This window comes from Euleptes europaea, chromosome 12, assembly GCF_029931775.1.
Source record: "Euleptes europaea isolate rEulEur1 chromosome 12, rEulEur1.hap1, whole genome shotgun sequence".
NCBI classification, from domain to species: domain Eukaryota; kingdom Metazoa; phylum Chordata; class Lepidosauria; order Squamata; family Sphaerodactylidae; genus Euleptes; species Euleptes europaea.
Genome location: NC_079323.1, coordinates 69,774,837 through 69,796,227, shown reverse-complemented (window position 1 = coordinate 69,796,227; position 21,391 = coordinate 69,774,837). Strand labels below are relative to the sequence as shown.

General features: G+C 41.4%; 1 protein-coding gene across 1 annotated transcript in view; it reads left to right on the top strand.

Annotated features, from left to right (window-relative positions):
• Positions 1–21,391, top strand: part of USP9X (ubiquitin specific peptidase 9 X-linked) — a 159,381-nt gene that overhangs the window by 106,355 nt on the left and 31,635 nt on the right. The window contains exons 33-38 of the mRNA XM_056858694.1: positions 12,569–12,710; positions 13,492–14,242; positions 15,846–15,969; positions 16,687–16,912; positions 17,397–17,526; positions 19,112–19,297. Of these exons, the coding sequence (XP_056714672.1) occupies positions 12,569–12,710; positions 13,492–14,242; positions 15,846–15,969; positions 16,687–16,912; positions 17,397–17,526; positions 19,112–19,297 (1,559 nt within the window). The remainder of the gene's footprint in view (positions 1–12,568; positions 12,711–13,491; positions 14,243–15,845; positions 15,970–16,686; positions 16,913–17,396; positions 17,527–19,111; positions 19,298–21,391) is intronic.

Here is a 21,391-nt window from a genome sequence, read left to right as displayed (position 1 = left end):
AGCTGAACATCAAGAAGACAAAAGTAATGACTACAGGGGAATTACTCAACTTTTAAGCTTGACAATGAGGAAATTGAAATTGTTCAAGACTTTCTATTCCTTGGCTCCATCATCAACCAAAAGGGAGACTGCAGCCAAGAAATCAGAAGGAGATTGAGACTGGGAAGTCAGCCATGAAGGAGCTAGAAAAGATTCTGAAGTGTAAGGATGTGTCACTGGCCACCAAGATTAAATTAATTCATGCCATAGTATTCCCCATTACTATGTATGGGTGTGAAAGCTGGACAATGAAAAAAGCTGATAGCAAGAAAGTCACTTGCTTTGAAATGTGGTGTTGGAGCAGAGTGTTACGGATACCGTGGACTGCCAAAAAAACAAACCAGTGTGTTATAGATCAAATCAAGCCTGAGCTGACCCTAAAAGCTAAAATGACTAAACTGAGGTTGTCGTCCTTTGGTTGCATTATGAAAAGACAAGAGTCACTGGAAAAGACAATCATGCTAGGAAAAGTTGAAGGCAGCAAGAAAAGAAGACCCAAGAAGAGATGGGTTGACTTTATAATGGAAGCCACGGCCCTCAATTTGCAAGATCTGAGCAAGGCTGTTAAGGTTAGAACGTTTTGGAGGACATTGATCCATAGGGTCCCCATGAGTCGGAAGCGGCTTGACAGCACTTAACACACACACATATGGCCATACTAGCAGCCCATTTAATGTCCCAGGGATGTTGTATGTATCCGTACCTGGATGACTGTCTCTTTACTGCCTGCTCAGAGGTAACTTTACATTATCACCTATCTCTAGCAATGGCTACCTGTCAGGCCTTAGGCCTTATGACCAATTGGAAAAAAACAAAACTGCACCTGGTATAGGAGGTCTCCTTTATTGGTGCTTCCTTAAATTAATCTGTAGCTCAGGCCTTTTTACCAGAAGACTGAGCTCTGCATATCAAATGTTTGGTGTGACAGTTTTCAGATTGCTATTTCTATAGAGAAGTTGTTAAATATAAAAAACTAATTAAAAGGAAAAAGAGAGAGGCATTAAAAATAAACTGGATACAGGCCGCCAAACTTAAAGATACCTCACTCTTCTGGAACATGGTCTCAGGAGGACTCCAGACAAAAGGTTCAAAACCATGCTGTGAGATAATTGCAAAAACTTGGGAGACCCACTTTTCTGCACTTTATAATATAGAGCCCGCTTAGAATCCCTCTTTGCTCACAGAATTAGGAAACCCTCCTCTCTGCCCCCCAGTGACTTCTGCTGAGGTCCTTTAACGCTGCCAATTTGCTCACCTCAATACTTTGGACTCCCACCTAATTTCTGTTTAAACTACCTGGACCGTCTTGACAATCCTAAGCTCAGGAAAGTCTTTATGCAAGCTAGGACTAACACATTGCCTTCGGCGATCCTCCATGGCAGAGTCCTGAAAACACCTTACGCAGAAAGAGTCTGCAGATGTGGCATAGGATGTCCTGACTCCCTGTCTTATATTCTTTTGGACTGCCATCTTTATGATTCCCCAAGAGGAAACCTCATAAAACCTATAGTTTCGAACTTCTGAAATAACACAAAAATACTTCACAAACTATTAGCTGATAAGGATCCTGAGATAACCGAAAAAATGGTAAAATTTCTGATGATAGCAGTCAACCAATGGGAATCTAGTCGAAAGTAGAATCACAACAGTAAGGAATTATTTATATTAATTTTATTTTAACTTTTCTCCTTTTATATACTGCAAACTGTACTATGCCAATAAAGGTATTTGAAATTTGAAAATCTGCTGAGGTCAAAAGGCTAATAGGCCAGTTAAAATTAGGGAAAGCCCCAGGGAATTATATGATCCCCCCAGAACTGATTAAAGCAGACATTGAATGGTGGGCTCCACTCCTTGCCACTCTCTTCACTCACATAGACCGAACTGCCCAAGTCCCTAGAGACTGGAACACTGCCATTATCATACCGATATATAAAAAAGGGGAGAAAACAGATCCATCTAACTACCACCCAATCAGTCTTTTAAGTGTGGTAGGTAAGTTATACGCAAGACATCTATGTTGGAAGTTATGGGATTGGCTCGACAAGGAAAACATCTTAGCCGAGGAACAGGCAGGCTTTAGAAGTGGTCTTTCCACTCTGGACCAATGCCTGATTCTGTGCCATATGAGAGAAAAATACACCTCTATGCCACTGGGAGCTCTTTATGCAGCCTTTGTAGATTATAAAATGGCATTTGATAGTCTATCACGTAACAGACTATGGTGAAAACTAGAAGTCTCTACAATTGATCGTAGGTTACTTCTACTAATTTGTACATTTCATGAAAATAACAACTTGAATGTAAGGTGTAACCCTAAAGGCCACCTAACTCACAAGATTTCAGTAAGGAGAGGCGTAAAACAAGGCTGCATTCTTGCCCCTCTACTGTTTAATTTTTACATTATGGTACAGTCACTATCAAACCCTGACTTCCACCCTCTGACGTGGCAAATAGATACATTGCCACATTATGACAGATGACACTGTTATCCTTTCTACCTCTAAAGTAGGGTTAAAAAGAGCACTTTGGGCACTCTCAGCTTATTGCATTTAACAATCAACCTCTCAAAAACTAAAATTGTTATTTTCTCCAAAAAAAACCCTCATAGCATAGATGGCAGATTGATGGCCACAAGATAGAACAAGTCAAAACTTTAAATACTTAGGAGTAGTGTTTCAATCATCTGGCACATGGTCGGCTCAGATATCACATATATCTGAGGCAGCCCAAAGATCAGCCACAGCAATTTTAAGATTCTTTTTTTACAAAGGGGGGTTCTCATATACCCTGTGCATTGAAAGTATTTAAAGGGAAAGTTATTCCACAACTAACGTACAGTTCCCAGATATGTTTATACAAAGATCATCACAAACTTGATGGTACCTGTAGAAACACACGTTTGGTCCCAAGCCATAAACCTCTGGCTTAAGCTAAACCTAGTGCCATCTGGATTAACCTCGTTAATATTTATTGATAATATTTCTTCAAGGTGAATAAGAGTTATAGAGGCCCAACTTCATCGTCTTGGATAGAGCGGCGAAGCTTTATTACAACTAGGCTACCAAAGAGCCAAATCATTAATTAAACAAAGGCTACGGGACACCCGCTCTTCAAGTTGACAGATCACTGGCTCCCCTCTTACCAGCAGGGAAGAACGTAATAAAAATTTTGCACCTCCGAACTACCTTTACTCATTGGAAATCTCTAAGCTGAGAAGAGCTTTCACTTTAGCCCAATTTAATGTACTCCCATCTGCCCTTGTTGAAGGGAGATACGCATGTATTCCATAAGCCCAGCGATTATGTCTCTGCCAGTGAGGCAGGATAGAAACCATTGAACATGTCTTACTGGATTGCTGCTTTTATCAGGAGATTAGATCTAGGTTTATCAGCCCAATATTGTGCAAATATCTAGGTAGACTAAATTCCTTTTATACTGACCTCCTCCTTGCTGACTGCTCCAATGAAACCACCCTTAAGGTGGCAAAATTTTGTGCACTGGCATGCTCAATAAGACAGAAGAGGGTAGCTTAAATTTTAAACACTCTTATTAATTATAATTAATGTATAGATATTTAGGTGTTTTAAATGTACTTTTTGCTAATGCAATATATTAATAAATTGTGTGCAGATGTGTGCTGTATTATTGTAATGGTGATATTCGATAATTTTAATATGGCTGGAACTATGTTAACTGTTGCTGGTCTTTGACCGTAAATAAACTTGACATACAGAGGTTGTTAGGACTAATGGCTTCTACAACCTCCACAGTCCCTTTTGCTCTTCTTAAGACAAGACCTTTACAGAACTGGTTTATCATTCATTCTCCCATTTCATTCTCAAAACCAGAGGTTCTTGCTGCCCACCATGGGTCATCAGGCTCTTATCCTGGTAGACCCTGGATAGTAATTTATTCAGGGGAGTTCCTTTCAGTTCTCCTTCCCCTCAGATTATGGTCACCACAGATGCATCTTTAGAGGGTTGGGGTGCCCACTGTGGTGATTTCATTGTGAGACATACATGGCTCCATAACAAGAAATCTTCTGGAACTAAGAGCCATCTGTTATGCCCTTAATTCTTTCACTGCTATCCTCTGTGGAAAAGGGGTCCATGTGCAAATGGACAATACAGCCGCAGTGTTTTATCTAAACAAGCAAGGCGGTACAAAATCCCTCTCTTTACGCAGAGGCTACTAGAATTTAGGACTGGGACATAAAACACCATGTGTTTGTACAAGCAATTTACATAGCTGGGCCAAACAATACCAAGGCAGACTTACTCAGCAGGCTTGAAGCCCCTACCCACGAATGGTCACTAGGCCAGGAATATATTTCCCCAATTTTTGCACAATGGGGTTACCCTACAGTGGACCGTTTTGCCATGCGCCTCAGTGCAAACACCCCACTTTTTTGTTCAAGGGCTGGAATCAATCCCCTTTCTTTGGGGGATGTATTCTAGATACCTTGGGTAGGAACACTCTTTTATGCTTTCCCCCCATTTCCATTGTTAGGCAAAGTGCTAGCCAAGATCTACAGAGAAGCAACAAGATATATCCTGATCATTTCATTCTGGCCCCACCAAATTTGGTTCCACATTCTGCTCCACCTGTACACTTAGCTGTGATACCAGACCTCTTGCAGATAGGGGAGATGTTTCATCACGAGATCGAATGTCTCTGCCTAACAGCATGGTTCATCAGTCTACACTGTCAACCTTTTTTGAATTTGTATCTAATGTTATCCTCAATGCCGTAGACCATCCACCAGGCTTTCTTATAGTCATAAGTGGAAACATTTTTCTTCTTGGGCCTTCCCCTTTGGCTTGTCCCTAGCCCTTAGTTTTAGAATATCTTTTCTTCTTAAAAACTACTAGGTTGGCAGTCTCTTCAGTTAAGGTCCACATGGCGGCCATTTCTGCTTCCCATGGTTTAGTAGCAGGGAAGTCACTTTTTTCACACTACTACTCCTGGATGTTTCTGAAGGGTTTAAAAAAACTACCCCTCTAGGACTGCCATTGTTCCCCAGTGGTGTCCGTTGGTAATGTTGACCTACTTAAGAAAGCCAGCGTGGTGTAGTGGTTTGGAGAGGTGGACTCTAATCTGGAGAACGGGGGTTGATTCCCCACTCCTACACATGAAGCCAGCTGGGTGTCCTTGGTCACAGCTCTCTCAGCCCCACCTACCTCACAGGGTGTCTGTTGTGGGGAGGGGAAGGTGATTGTAAGCCGGGTTTAATTCTCCCTTAAGTGATAAAGAAAGTCAGCATATAAAAACCAACTCCTCCTCTTCTTCATCACCTTCATCTTCACCTTCGTCTTTGTTGTCGTCTTTGTCTTTTCGTTGCCTTCATCTTCATCGTCTTTGTCGTCTTCATCCTCATTTTCTTCTCCTTCATCATCATCATCTTCTTCTTCGAATCATAGAGTTGGAAGGGACCACCAGGGTCATCTAGTCCAACCTGCTCATTCAGGTAAAACATTTCAGAATGGAGACCCTAAGAACTGTAGTGGAGGCTCTTCGCCTTGGTACCTTACATAAGAAAAGCCATGCTGGATCAGACCAAGGCCCATCAAGTCCAGCAGTCTGTTCACACAGTGGCCAACCAGATGCCTCTAGGAAGCCCACAAACAAGACAACCTTCATGATTTCCATAGACCTCACTGAGGCTTATGTGCACATTCCTATCCACATATCTCACCGCCGCTTCCTGAGGTTCTGCTGCATAGAATCTTAGAGTTGGAAGGGTCAACTAGTCCAACCCCCTTCACAATGCAGGACATTTTTACAACTACCTCCCCCCACACACCCAGTGACCCCTACTCCATGCCCAGAAGATGGCCAAGATGCTCTCCCTCTCATCATCTGCTAAGGTCATAGAAACAGCATTGCTGACAGGTTGCCGTCTAGCCTCTGCTTAAAATCCTCCGGAGAAGGACAGCCCACCACCTCCCGACAAAGCCTGTTTCACTGAGGAACTGCTGTAACTGTTAGAAAATTCTTCCTAATGTATACACAAAAACTCTTTTGATTTAATTTCAACCCGTTCTAGTCCAATCTTCTGGGGCAACAGAAAACAACATGGCCCCATCCTCTATATGACAGCCCTTCAAGTACTTGAAGATGGTTATTATATCCCCTCTCAGTCTTCTTCTCTTCAGGCTAAACATACCCAGCTCCTTCAACCTTTCCTCATAGGACTTGGTCTCCAGACCCCTCACCATCTTTGTTGCCCTCCTCTGGACACGTTCCAGTTTGTCTACATCCTTCTTAAATTGCGGTGCCCAAAACTGAACACAATACTCTAGGTGAGGTCTAACCAGAGCAGAGTAAAGCGATACCATCATTTCACGTGATCTAGACACTATACTTCTGTTGATACAGCCCAAGGTCGCATTTGCCTTTTCAGCTACTGCATCACACTGCTGACTCATGTTCAGTGCTTGTGCTACTAAGACCCCAAGATCCTTTTCGCACACACTACTGCTAAGACAAGTCTCCCCCATCCTATAATTATGTGTTTGATTTTTCCTACCTAAATGCTGAACTTTACATTTATCTGAGTTGAAATGCATTTTATTGGTTTTAGCCCAATTCTCCAGCCTGTCAAGATCATCCTGTATCCTGGCTCTGTCTTCTACCGTATTGGCTACCCCTCCCAATTTAGTATCTCCAAATTTAATAAGCATCCCCTTTATTCCTTCATCCAAATCATTTATAAAGATGTTGAATAACAGGGCCCAGGACAGATCCCTGAGACACTCCACTAGTCACTCCTCTGCAAGTGGATGAGGAACCATTAACAAGCACTCTTTGGGTGCGATCTGTCAACCAGTTACAGACCCACCTAACAGTAATAGGATCTAAACCACATTTTCCCAAATTGTCAACAAGAATATTATGTGGAACCTTATCAAAAGCCTTACAGAAATCAAGATAAACTATATCTACTGCATTCCCCTGATCCAGCAAGGTCTTTCTCAAAGGTTTCTCAAAAAAGGAATTAAGATTAGTCTGACATGACTTGTTCTTGAGAAACCCGTGCTGGCTCTTAGTGATCAGATCCATCCTTTCTAAATGCTGAAGTACTGATTGATGATTTCTTTTAAATGTTTTCCTGGTATAGAAGTCAAGCGGATGGGTAGGTAGTTACCCGGATCCTTCTTTTTCCCCTTCTTGAAGATGGGGATAGCATTTGCCCGCCTCCAATCTTCTGGCACCTCACCTTTTCTCCAAGACTTCTGAAAAATAACGGACAGAGGTTCAGAAATTACATCTGCAAGTTCTTTGAGTACCCTTGGATGCAGTTCATGTGGCCCTGAGGACTTTGTTTCATTTAAAGAAACCAGGTGTTTGTGCACTACCCCAATGCCAATCCTAGGCAGCAACTTCCATCATGTGTTCTGTTTATGCCATGTTGAGCACCATTTCCCTCCAAGAAAAGACTGAGGGGAAGTAGGAATTGAGGAGTTCTGCCCTCTCTTCATTGCCTGTTACAATTTCACTTTCCAGTCCCCACAATGGGCTTATCTTGTCCTTGTTCTTACTCTGTACATAGGAAAAGAACGATTTTTTGTTGTATTTAGCATCTCTTGCTAGCCTAAGCTTATACTGAGCTTTAGCTTTCCTAACACTCTCCCTACAAGCAATAGTTATTTATTTATATTCCTCCTTGGTTATAAGGCCCTCCTTCCACTTCCTAAAGGAGTCAAGTCAAGTTTATTAATACGGTCGACTGACCAATCACGTGCCAATACATTAAAATTTCCAGACACAATAGTTTTGCACCGCAGAATCACAGACTGATACATATAAAGACTGTACATATAAAGGTGTAAGGTCAATAAAAGCAACCCTTGGTTAAAATTATCACATTAAAATTGTAAAATATTCTAACGATCATTCTCTAATAAAGCTCTGCGTATTTTAATATCAACAGCACAGAACTTGGCAGTTTGGAGCGTAAGCGGAGGGTCTTCTCCTAATAGGAGCTTCTTTGCCAAAAGCTCAACTGACTCATCAGGGAATTTACCAAGTAGGGGGGAAAATAAGCTTTGATCTAACTTCATGGTAGAATGGGCAACATATCAGTGCATGTTCAATGGTTTCAGTGTCCCCTGTTCCACACAGACATAACCTCTCTGATCTAGGGATCTTCTTATATTTCCCTTCTAAAACAGCCGATGGTAGGTTCTGGCAAGGGTAAAGGCCTTCCTATAATTAATAGACTCAAGATGATAAAAATAAGCTGCAGGTGAGACCAAGTATCTAGATTTATCAGGTACTAGGAAAAAGTGATTTTTCAAGGTCTGTCTGGCGTTTAATGTCTTCCACCCTTTGCTTCAAGAAACTTGATGCTTGATCTACGCCCATGGCTAACAGGGTAGGTCCTAAGGAGTCTTTTTTATTTCTCAAATCTTTAAAAAGCTGTTTATGGAGCCACCCTGGCCTCTTTAGGCTCCTCCTACCTTTCCTTCTCATAGGAATGGTTTGTGATAGCGCCTTCAGTATTTCATTAAGAAACTCCCATCCTTCTTGAATTCCCTTCTCAAGTATTTCTGACCATGGGATTCTACCCAGCATAAGTTTAAATTTGTTAAAATTTGCTTTCCTAAAGTCCAACCTATATGTCTGACTATGTACCATTTTTCCTTTCCCCAAGATTGTAAATTCCAAGATTACATGGTCTCTACTACCCAGGGTGCCTGTGCTACTTTAACCTCATCAAGCAGTTCTTCCCTGTCAGTGAAAATCAAATCTAAGATCATCATCCTCTTCATCATCATCATCTCCATCATCGTCATCTTCTTCTCCTTCGACATCTTCTAATTCTTCACCTTCTTCATTGCAATGCAGAGCCCCTTTGAGCCTTCAGCTACGTGTCCCATAGATGCCCTCCCTTTGAAGGTGGCCTTTGTAGTAGCCATTACCTCAACTAGATGTGTGGAGAAGCTTGTGGCTGTCAGGGCAGACCATCCTTTCATCTAATTCCTTGAATACAAGGTAGTCTTAAGTCCTCAATGTACGCTTCCTCTCCAAGGTAGTGTCAAGGTTTTATCTGGCACAGGATATTGCACTTCCATTATTTTTTTCGTACTCCCTCCTCTAGTACTGAAAGAGCCTACTTTTAGATGTGAAAAGAGCTTTATGATTTTACTTAAGTGGGACAAGTCAGTTTAGGAAAGTTCCACAAGTATTTATTTGTTTGGCAGGTCCCTCAAAGGGGAAGGCTGCCTCATTTACAGACATCTCCACTTTCAGATTGTGCTGTGAACATGCAGGACCCCCTTGTCCTCTCCAGGGTAGGGCACATTTTATAAGAGCACAGGCCACTTTTTCATTAGGCATCCTGATAACAGATCTGCAAGGCTGCCGCATGGTAGTCTGCTAATACGTTCATCAAGCATTATTGTGTGGACATCAGAACAAGAAGGGAGACAACAGTTGGGGACAGCAGTGCTACAATCTCTCTTCCAATGAGAGGCTTACCCTACCTCCTGGTAAATTAGCTTGCTCCCCTTGTGGGACTGCACAGAAAAATGACGATGAAAACAGTGTTGCTCTTAACTGGAACTGTTGTTCATTGAGTTGTCTTCTGTGCAGGCATACATTCCCTTCCTCCGACCCTGCTGTGAGCTCTCATTTCACCCTTCCTTGATAGAGACTCATCACAGCTCAGGGTAACTGAGGGAAGGGGAGCACCCCCCGTTGGAGCGCATGACCATTTCAGTGGGAAAACAGCTGCTAGAATGCTCCAGAGGGGAGGGTCTCCCCTCCTCTGTCTCTAGGCAGAAAATTTAAGCTGAGAATATCCTCCAATAGGCTGGCCTGCGCAAGCACAGTCCCCAATGTGTACCTGCAAAAAAGACAACTCAATGAACAATAGTGAAAGGCAAGTACAATACTGTTTCACTCATGAAAGCTCATGCTGGAATAAGTGTTGTTATCTAAGGTACCACTGGACCTGTTTTATTTTAGTATGTAGAGATAGCCAAGGTGAGTTTTGTAGGTGCAATAGCTGTGGAAAGTGCTGCAGTAATTGCCCAACAGTACAGGCCAGTTCATACAAATATTTCCCCATGGAAACATAAGCAACTGTATATCCAAAGAAGGGTTGTAGCTGCATACATAAGGGGAAATTGTTTTTATGAGCTCACCCTCAGTTAACAAGCTGCAATATACCCTTGTGAGTCTTGATATTTGCTGATCTATACCCACTATGTAAATCTGTGCATGACGAGTAGGACTGCATGTGAGTTGGAGGCCAGGGTCCTGATAGCAGGGGTTGTTGCTGTGTCTTGATGTACAAACAAATCAAGTACTATACACTTAGCAAGCAATACTGAATTGCTTTTCAGAGATGTCTATAAATTATATACCCTTTCTAATATGTATATAAGCCCTAAACTTTGTGACACACTGAAGAAAAAGAATGGTTCAGTTGAAGGCACATTATGTAACATATATGAGCAAATGCAGATAAATATCACAGCATTTTAGCAGGTCCAAGCTGCTTTGTGGTCAGAACACATAATAAAGTGATAAATTATTGTGTGGCAATGTTTAAATTATAAAGAGATTTTAAACTCTGTATGCTTATTAGTATTCTGAAAACAAAAATATCTCCACCTAGTTGTCCCAGCATATATTTGATATGGAAGTGTTTAAGTAATTTTGATTGGATAGTTTGCTTTTTTAGGTAAGCTGTACTCTCTGCTGTTCAGAAGTTAGGCTTGGGGTGCAGAACATGCTGCCCTATGTTGTTTGGTCCTCACTGACTCCAAGGTGGGAGTCAATGAACTGAACCTCTCCCCTCTGGGAAGCTTCTCAATGCATTCATGCTGGGCCATGGTGAGCAGTTTCCTGGAGGGGGAATCAGAATGGCAGTCCCCAAGCTTCTCACTGGGTATCAGCAGGCATGCAGTTTCCCTAGGGAGGGACGGATCAAATCCCTCCCCCTATTGAGATGCAATGAGAAGCTACTGGGGTAAGGGTTATCATTTGGGGTCTGACTCCCCACCCAATTTTTCTGTTGCAATCCAGGGGCTGGCATTTTAGTTGAAACCCCCTGGGATGCATTGGGGAAAGTTCCCATCCTGGAGGAGGGGGGCAGAGAGGCTATGCTCTGACCCCTCAACCCACAGATGGAGAATGTCTCAACTTAAACAGTTACATGAGCTATGATAGAGCCAGGTGGCATTGTGGGACAGCCCACTTAGTCAAAATTGCTCTATGTAACACTATGGCTCATGTAACCAAGTTATGCACATATGATATGTGCCCTGTTTTAGCAATCATGTTCTTTGTGGGCTTGTTTACACATTAAAAGTGGGCCTTCAGGTAGGAAAATCTTGATGCTTGTTACCATATACTCTTGTCTGTTCTTCTCTAACACTGATAGTCAGGTTCTCGCACTGATTAAGTCAAGTTGAGAAAATTTACCCTACACATACTGATACATACTATGTGGTAGTTTACTTTTCCTTGAATGGTATCTATAATTAAAATACGAACAGTGGCTTACATCCTACAAGACTGGACTTTCCCACCACTTGTAGCCTCGTGAGGTCCCGCAAAATATTGTCTCTGGGCATCTCTGGACCCTTATGGACAGCATAAGGTGCAAGTGGGGGTCTGCATTGGGAGGGGAGCATTGGTGGAAATTGTCCCTCCCTTCCTTGATGAAGGTGTCCTTCTGTTTTCAGAAACACACATCAGGATGCTAGCTATCATTTTGATCATGGTGCACACTACTAAGCTGCAGTGAGACACCCCAACAAACCTCTGTGACAGGCATGAACGTGACTTGTTACTTTACTCGTGCACTTCCATTTCACACATTATAGCCCCCTTGTGCATGGAACACAGTTGAAGGTTTCCTGGTGTTGGAAGCCTTGAATCAAACTTGTGTTTGCTGTGATGTCTAAATCTAGGCATCTGGGTAAATTTCAGTCGATATTCTCCCCCAGACTAAAATGTGTAAACCATGGTTTAATCCTGGTTTGTAGGGAGAAAATACATTTCTGTTTGTACAGGCACCAGCACTTGGGCACTGTGGCAAATGAGAGTTTGACTCAAAAATTCCAAAATGCAGAAGCCTTCATTACTCTCCATGCATGATGGGGGGAAGGACACATGAGCATGGCAAAAAGCTCAGTTTGTGGTAGTCAGGAACATACAGGTCTGGATGCAGCTTTAAACTCAGAAGCTTTCTCTCAGATTTTTAGACAGGTTTTAAACTGAGCATTGGTTTTGTTTTTTGTTCATTTTGACATCTTTGTAGATAGTTTTTAACATTTTGCATAAGGAATATGACTTGGAGACTGGAGACAAAATAAACCATCACTGTATATTGATAATTTTAGCTGTCAGTTCAAGCTGAAGTGACTATTCATTTACACATCTTCTGAAACAACACGAAGTTAACCTTTGTGTCCATTTTTGTAGCAATTAACCTTGCTTCATAATGAGACTATTTTCTCCTGTTTGATTACTTGTTCAGCATGCTTACTGATTTTGCTCACAATCATAGGTATGAATGTGAAGAGTCTTTTACAACGCTGAATGTAGATATAAGAAATCACCAAAACTTGCTTGATTCTTTGGAACAATATGTCAAAGGAGACTTACTGGAAGGTGCAAATGCATATCACTGTGAAAAATGCAACAAGAAGGTATGCATTTCTGAAAATGTTCATATTAACCTTAACAACAATTAGATTAGTTCAAGATAATCCAACTTTTTAGAAGGCTTCATTCATACTGCAAGAAAACTTGAGTGCTGTTTTGTCTTAATAGCCATAATCCAAGAAGAGGTCTCCAGAATGACTGTTGTAACTGGAAACCAGACATTTCCAGTATAAAGATAAAATCAAGCTCTGCCTACAATCTGAAAGAGGCAGTTCTCCTGATCCAGATTCTGCTGGGCCTGGCGTATTGGATAAAATCCCATGGGGTTGGAGCTATGATCCCCCTCCTCCATGGACTAGGCAAAGGGTCAAAAGCAAGTTTCCTGCAAGTGGGCAATCTTATCTGGAGCTCAGATTTTTGCAAAAAGGAGGGCTTTTCTTTTGTGGCCACCTTACCCCTCATGTGAGTTCTCTTGTCCCTGCAAGGACAGGTACCACCAAGACTTGTGTGGCTGCCAGACCTCTGGTCCTCCCTAGCCAAGTGATAGAGTTCTGAGGATCCTTGGCTTCTTTCACCCTCCTCAGGATACAACCCTTGTTCAGGGAAGAGAATGAGCAAGTGCAGAGACTGGCTAGTGCAGGAGACCCCAACCTTTTTGAACCTGTGGGCACTTTTGGAATTCTGACACAGGATGGTGGGCACAACTGCAAAGTGGTCGCTGTAGGAAGTAAAGCTATTTTTTCATGTCGTATTTGAAGCTAAATAATATTGTTAATACATAATAATGCAGTCTGTGTGAATTAACATACAAATATTTATTTTTAGGTAGATACAGTGAAACGCTTGTTGATCAAAAAGCTGCCTCCAGTTCTTGCTATCCAGTTAAAAAGATTTGACTATGACTGGGAAAGGGAATGTGCAATCAAGTTCAATGATTACTTTGAATTTCCCCGAGAGTTGGACATGGAACCTTATACTGTAGCAGGAGTGGCAAAACTAGAAGGGGATGATGTAAATCCTGAAAATCAGCTGATACAGAATGAACAGTCTGAAAATGAGCATTCTGGGAGCACTAAATACAGATTAGTGGGTGTATTGGTTCACAGTGGTCAAGCCAGTGGTGGACATTATTACTCTTACATTATTCAGAGAAATAGTGGAGATGGTGAAAAAAACCGATGGTATAAATTTGATGACGGTGATGTAACAGAATGCAAAATGGATGATGATGAAGAAATGAAAAATCAGTGTTTTGGTGGAGAGTACATGGGGGAAGTATTTGATCATATGATGAAACGCATGTCCTACAGACGTCAGAAGAGATGGTGGAATGCTTACATTCTTTTTTATGAACGTATGGACACAGTAGACAAAGACAATGAACTAATAAAATATATTTCAGAACTTACTATGACCACTAAACCCCATCAGATTAAAATGCCATCTGCCATTGAACGAAGTGTACGGAAACAAAATGTACAGTTCATGCACAACCGTATGCAATACAGTCTAGAATATTTCCAGTTCATCAAGAAATTACTGACTTGTAACAGTGTCTACCTAAATCCTCCTCCAGGTCAGTATTCAGATATTATTTTATTTTAAAAAGTTAGACTACAAGAGTTAATCTAAGTGGCCTTTCCCATATTTTGTAATTGGTTTATTTTTATATTTAAGTATACCTTGGTAATACTATTTTTTCCTCTGTTTAGTTTTAAAGTGTGAAAATATTTTCTATCATGTAAAATGGGTGGAAAAGATCAGGCAATTGTTTCCCTAGTAATGAGAATTATAAATGGACTTTACAGTTTTTTATTAGATTTTCTGCCTTTTGCTGGTAAACACAATAATAACCTAGATATGCAACTATCCAAACAATATGAAAGATTGATGTAGTTAGAGCTCACAAATCATAATTTCAAATAGTGAACTTGGTCAGATCTGAGGCTTCTTAAATCTGGAGATTTGACAAGACAGATCTTTCTACAACTCTGAAAAATGCCCCAGGTTTGCAGAAAAATCTGAAATTTTAAAGCAAGCATGAACCTGTTGGGTTTAAAAACCCACAAAATGATAAAAGCCATGCCTGTATCTTTAAGATACGAATGCCTTCTATATCTGTTGCTAGACAACCACAACAGTTTTGCCCACATTCCACCCACTTGGTTTCTGACAGAAAAAGGCATGGAAGGGTTGTTTTTGCCTTTTGGGAGGGCTTAGGGGGGCCCAACCTAGCAGCAACCACTGTGACTCCCTGCCTCCAGATTTGTATGATTCACCCAGACCTGGTTGCTTGCTACTGTTCAACAGCAGCCACCCCATGAAAACCAGCGTGGTGTAGCAATTAGAGTTTCCGATGACGATCTGGGAGACCCAGATTTGAATCCTCATTCTATCATGGAAGCTCACTGGATGACCTTAGACCATTCTCAGCCTAACCTACTTCACAGGGCTGTTGTAAGGATAAAATGGAGGTGAGGAGAATGCTGTAAGCTGCTTTGGGTCCCCATTATGCCATAAGGTGCAGTATAAATGAAGTAAATAAATATAGCTGAAGATAGGGGACAGATTAAAGTTAGTTGGGTGGGTCGGTGGGTGAAAACAAGTGAAGGAAGCAAGGAAAGGAGATGATATGGGGACTGCCAGGAGGAAAGAGGAAATAGTGTGGGAAAGGCGATAACTATGGAAAATGAGGTGCGCATTGCAAGTCCTGCAGGTTTCCCACTTTGCAGATGGGCTTGACCTATCAACTGTCACCATACAATTGGGCCACACCTTTCCTGGGTAGAGGCTGCCAGGAGTAGGGAAGGAGGGAAAACTGAAGATGGGCAGATTAAGTTAGGTTGACTGGTGGACAGGAAGGAGAAAAGGAGGCAGGAAAACGGGAGAGGCTATGGGAGCTTTCGGGAAAGGGAAAGAGGAAACAGAGGGGGGAATGAGATGACCCCTCTCACCACAGGTCCTTGCGTGTTCCCTCTTGTATAGATCTAAAATTGAACTCAAACTTTCAGGAATGCTAAGAAATTCTGAAAGGGGCGTTCATAATTTTAATTTAATTTTAAAATATTAGAATTTATTCCAAGAATAAGACTGCCTTATCAGGCTTCAGCAAGCAAGAATAATTTGTTGTAATGGTTCAATATAAATGTCACAGTGCCTTATGTTCAATTTTTCTTTAGGGCAAGATCATCTATTGCCTGAAGCAGAGGAAATCACCATGATTAGTGTTCAGCTTGCAGCTAGATTTCTCTTCACCACAGGATTTCACACAAAGAAAATAGTTCGTGGTCCTGCCAGTGATTGGTATATTTCCCTTTAAGAATAATTCCAAAGCAGTGTTAAAACACTTGTAGAGTAGTGCTCATGTATGGTGTAGAACATAATCTAAAAACAGGAAATGTGGAAGATGAATGCTTTTGACGTTGACACAGTTGATTCTAATCAGGGTTCCCTCTTAATCAGGGTTTGATGCTGATTAACAGCTTTGATTAAGAAGTATCTCTGGTTAATGTGAAACTGGCACTTATGTGATAATATGTGGTGGTACTGTGATACAGCACGGAAGTGATCCTGTGGTTAATACTTAAGACCTATGGGGGGTTGAGGAGGAAACATAGGATCCCATATCCTGCTGCTGCTGCTCACCTAACCAAGATTAAACAGTTGTGTCTTTTTCTATTAATTCAGGTTTTTTCCCTGGGCCCATTTGGAGGAGGGGAAGGGTATAGAAGTTTTATATTAATAGTGTATGTATGTGCAACACATGATACCACACTGTAAGGGTGCAGTTGTATATATGCATGCACTGGAGTAATTGTAATTGAACACAGTGGCTTTGACTTGCAAGTAAAAAAATTCTCTATAAATAGTTCTAGAAAAGGTTCTCTTGTATGCATGAATAGTCTGTTTAAATGGTATGCTGCTTAACACAGTGCTATGATTGAGCTGTTAACCTTGATATTTAAGTGTCTGTCTTATTGAAAATGTAGTGATGCTGTTCATTTAATATTTCTGCTTCAGGTATGATGCTTTGTGCATACTCCTTCGTCACAGCAAGAATGTACGTTTTTGGTTTGCACACAATGTCCTTTTCAATGTTTCAAATCGCTTCTCTGAATACCTTTTGGAATGCCCTAGTGCAGAAGTGAGAGGGGCTTTTGCAAAGCTTATAGTATTTATTGCACATTTTTCATTACAAGATGGGCCGTGCCCTTCACCTTTTGCTTCACCTGGACCCTCTAGTCAGGTATGATTAGTTCTGCAACCAGAATACAACATGAAAGTGCTTTTGGAAATTGTCAGAATATATTAGAACTACCATAATCCCTTTTTGATTGAAAAAAACCTTAGTTTTAAACAAAATGTCATTTTAAGGAACTTACTGATTTTATGTGGTATGGTCTTGGTTACATTCTTGAACGTGATTATTTGACTTCTTTAAGTCTCATATCAAATAATTAGGTGGGGGAAGTCAAAGGCAACAAGTAAAGTGTAACACATCGCTCCATTACACTACATGCTGTAGAAACTGAATAGCTCAGCCACAGAAGGAGAAGGACTAGATGTCATTACTTGGATGTAGTTATCCAGTAAGCAGGTTTCATGACATTCTATTTTCAAGCATGAATGTCTCAAGTGTAGTTTGTCATCTAAAATGTTAACTTGCCTTCCACTACTTAGGTTCAGTCACTGGAACCACTTAAAATTAACATGCCTTTTTTGATTTGCAGGCCTATGACAACTTAAGTTTGAGTGATCACTTGCTGAGAGCAGTACTGAATCTTCTTAGAAGGGAAGTGTCTGAGCACGGGCGCCATTTGCAACAATATTTCAATCTGTTTGTGATGTATGCCAATTTAGGTAATGTGTGCTGTCTTTAATCCTGAAGTCTTCAGACTTTAAGTGTTCATGTAACTGCATTTGCTTGTAGTCTTTTGTTTAAGCCTTACCTCTTCCCTTTGCCTTTGTTCATATTATCTAAATACGTATAGTCTTAGTGTCAAATCTTCTGTATAATACTCTAAATTTAATGATGTTATAGCAGTTGTTTCTTAAAACAGTGGTTTCAAACTCTGAGGAGCCCCAGGGTTTGTTGCAACAGTGTGAAGAGCTATAATGGTGGGTAAGCTTCCTGAAAGACAGTTTGCTTGCCTCTGTCAAATACATATATACTAGGGAGAGTAAGATGCTTTGGGGTGCATGTCCAGCATATAGAAGGCAACGATTAACTTTAAAAGTCTGTTCTTTCTCATCTGAGATAGAAACAGTACTTAGGGTTACCATGCAAGGCAGGTTGATTGGAAAGGATTCCTTCTGTTTGTGAAATGGTTTCAAACCCAATCAGTTAGCTGTTGGTATGAGTCAGGTATTTAAGGCAGTGATGTGAAGCACAAGAAGGAAGCATGCAAAGCTCCAAAAGGCTGTTTTTTAAAGTTCCAGGGAACTTCACAGTCCCAAGCCTAGGGGGTGCTGCTGAGAGAAGTGCCTAAGCCCTGGGTGCAAGGAGCTGTGCGAGGCGATAGCTGTGCTTGTGTGACCAAGCATAAGGAAGGTCCTAGCCCCAGCCACTCAGGCTCCCATCACGTTGCCCCCTGTAAGCTCTCTACTCATCCTTGTGACTGTTAACTGGCCCACTCCTCGTCTGTCTATAATCACATAAGCTGGAGGAGTGTTTACGGAGGCAATATTTAAAATTTAGCTCCGCAGGCTGGCTGTCTTCCCTGCTGGGTCAGACAAGCTCAAGGATTGCATGGATCCCTTCTTCCCAAGGCTCAAGAGAGTCCTTAAAGTGTGTTTGTTGCGCTCACATACTGCAGTCGCATGGAGCCTTAGAAATCTGGGTCTTTTGCAGAGCTCTGGCTGAGTTAGATTAGGATTTAGAAGGTGGAGAACAACTTTTGATTTTCGTTGGATTGGCTTAACAGTTCAACAGTACTTGTTGTTTTTTCCTTTTCAACCATGCAGGTTTTGACCCAAAAAAAAGGAAACTAGTGAAAATGTGACTTGGATTTAGTAGAGTTGACTTAAGGGAGAGTTAAAGTTGGCCAAATCAGAAGCTTTATTAAATAGTATTTGCTGAGTCTTGCTGGATTATTGAGAGTAGTATGAAATATATTTGGCATTCACACTGAATGCTTATTGGTGGGTTTCCCAAATAAAAATAAATGACAAATTTGGTTGGAGAGTTTAAAAAATGAGGATCCTGGATATTGGTTATTGAACTTATTGTGGTTTAACCTTCACCCCCTCCCCCACGTGCACATCTTTAAATGTTTTATACCTTTGATACTGACTTGCTTCATAAAATGTACTTCGTTACTTGTTCTGCTAAAAAGTGTAATTGTATATTAAGTGAAAGTTAAAAAAAAGTGAGCCTAACAAGTTAACTTGTATCTAACTCATCACAGTTTAATTACTTTTCTCCTCTTTCCATATTTTCTTGTAGGTGTAGCAGAAAAAACACAGCTTTTAAAACTAAATGTCCCTGCAACATTTATGCTTGTGGCTTTGGATGAAGGTCCTGGTCCTCCAATCAAATACCAATATGCTGAACTGGGCAAATTGTACGCTGTGGTGTCCCAGCTGATCCGTTGTTGCAATGTATCATCACGGATGCAGTCTTCTATAAATGGTACACTTAACTTGGAAGTTTATCAATAGACAGTAGTAGTGATTAAATGTATGCTGGGATTTCTTGTTGTATATACAGCTTTTTCTCTTACATTACATTTGTTTATTCCAAAGAATTAACGGTCATATGAGTGATAATAAGGAAAAATTTAAAACACAAACTATGATCTTTGTTCTGTTAATTATAAGTTACAACTCACAGGAGGCATGAGATATCAGACCAGTAGGATGACTCTTCCTTGGAGAGTTGCAAGACAGAGTCCCTCCAAAGCAACACCCATGGGAGGAAGGGCTCCCAAATGGATTCCTGTCTGATGCAGTGACCTGACCTTTCCTAAGCAGAAGCAGTAGCAATTATTTACACACGCTAATACCTCCTAATTGGGAGCAGTTGTCCACCATGCAGTTTTGAATTGCTGCCTTCAGAGGAGATCCCCCTTGAAGTAGGAGAACCTATAATAAATGCATGCTCCAGTCAAGCCAAAGAGATAAAATTTCTAGACATCCTTAAGGACTGTGCCCTTGAACAGTTGGTCATTGACCCAACAAGAGGGGAGGCGATCCCGCACTTAATACCCTGTGGTGCTGCCAGCAACTTAGTGCGGGATGTGGATGTAGTTGAGCCAGTTGGAAATAGTGACCACAATGGCATCAAATTTAATTTATATGTATGTAGGAAAGTGCCTGGGAAATTTCACACAATAACCTTTGACTTTAAAAGAGGAAACTTCTCTAAAATGAGAAATCTGGTAAAGAGGAAGTTGAAAAGAACAGTTAAAGGTAAAGGTAAAGGTCCCCTGTGCAAGCACCAGGTCATTCCTGACCCATGGGGCGACATCACATCCTGACGTTTTCTAGGCAGACTTTGTTTACGGGGTGGTTTGCCAGTGCCTTCCCCAAAAAAGAACAGTTAGGAGGGTTAAATCTCTGGAAAGGGCTTAGGGGTTACTCAAGTCCACGTTACTAGAAGCTCAGCTAGATTGTATACCGCAGGTCAGGAAATGTGGTATTAAGTCCAAGAGGTCACCACCATGGCTAACGGATAAGGAAGCTATTAGAGAAAAAAAGGCTTTTTTCAGAAACTGGAAGGATTGCCCAAACGAGGCAAACAAAAGCCAATACAAAGTTGCACAAAGGAAATGCAAGCAAACAATTAGAGATGCAAAAAAAAAAAAAGATTTTGAGGGGCTTATTGCTAAACACATCAAGACCAACAATAAGGAATTCCTTAAGTACATTACAAATAGGAAACCAGCTTGGGAAGTGGTTAGACCATTGGATGACAATGGGAGTAAAGGAACAATAAGGGAAGATGAAGCGATTGCTGAGAAACTAAATGAATTCTTCTCATCTGTCTTCACTGTTGAAGATATACGGCAGATACCTTCTGAACAGATGTTTTGGGGAGGGGCGAATGAAGAACTGTGGCAAATAGTGGTAACAAGGCAGGAAGTCCTAGAACGTCTAGACAAACTGAAACAAGTCACAGGGACCTGTGTCTCAAGTTCACATATACACTGATGGGATCTGTGCTGGCAGTGACAGACCAAGAAAGGGATCTTGGGGTGGTAGTGGACAGCTCGATAAAGAGGTCAACCCAGTGTGCGGTTGCTGTGAAAAAGGCAAATTCCATGCTGGCCATAATTAGACAAGGAATAGAGCAGGGGTGGGGAACCTTTTTTCCGCCAAGGGCCATTTGGATATTGACAACATCATTTGCCGGCCATACAAAATTATCAACAAAAATTAGCTGACCAAGCCCCAAGCAGGCAGCTGCCCCAGATGACCCCCCCCTGCGCAGGCAAGCAGGCAGGCATCCAACCGGTGGTGCACTTGCCCACTTGGTGGCACAGGATGGTCTGTTGCACCTGACGCGCGCAGCTGAGCTGGAATGCAGGAGTATACCTGGCAGCAATTCAGTCCACACCAGTACTGCTATGTACAATTTATTTACAGTATTTACACAGTCCAGAATGCAGTTCTCTCCAACAAAATGCTCCGCCATACATCAATACTTCCTCCACCACATATCTGCAGATATTTCATGGACTTATATATATTTACAGCCATACAGATGACTATTCACTTACATTTG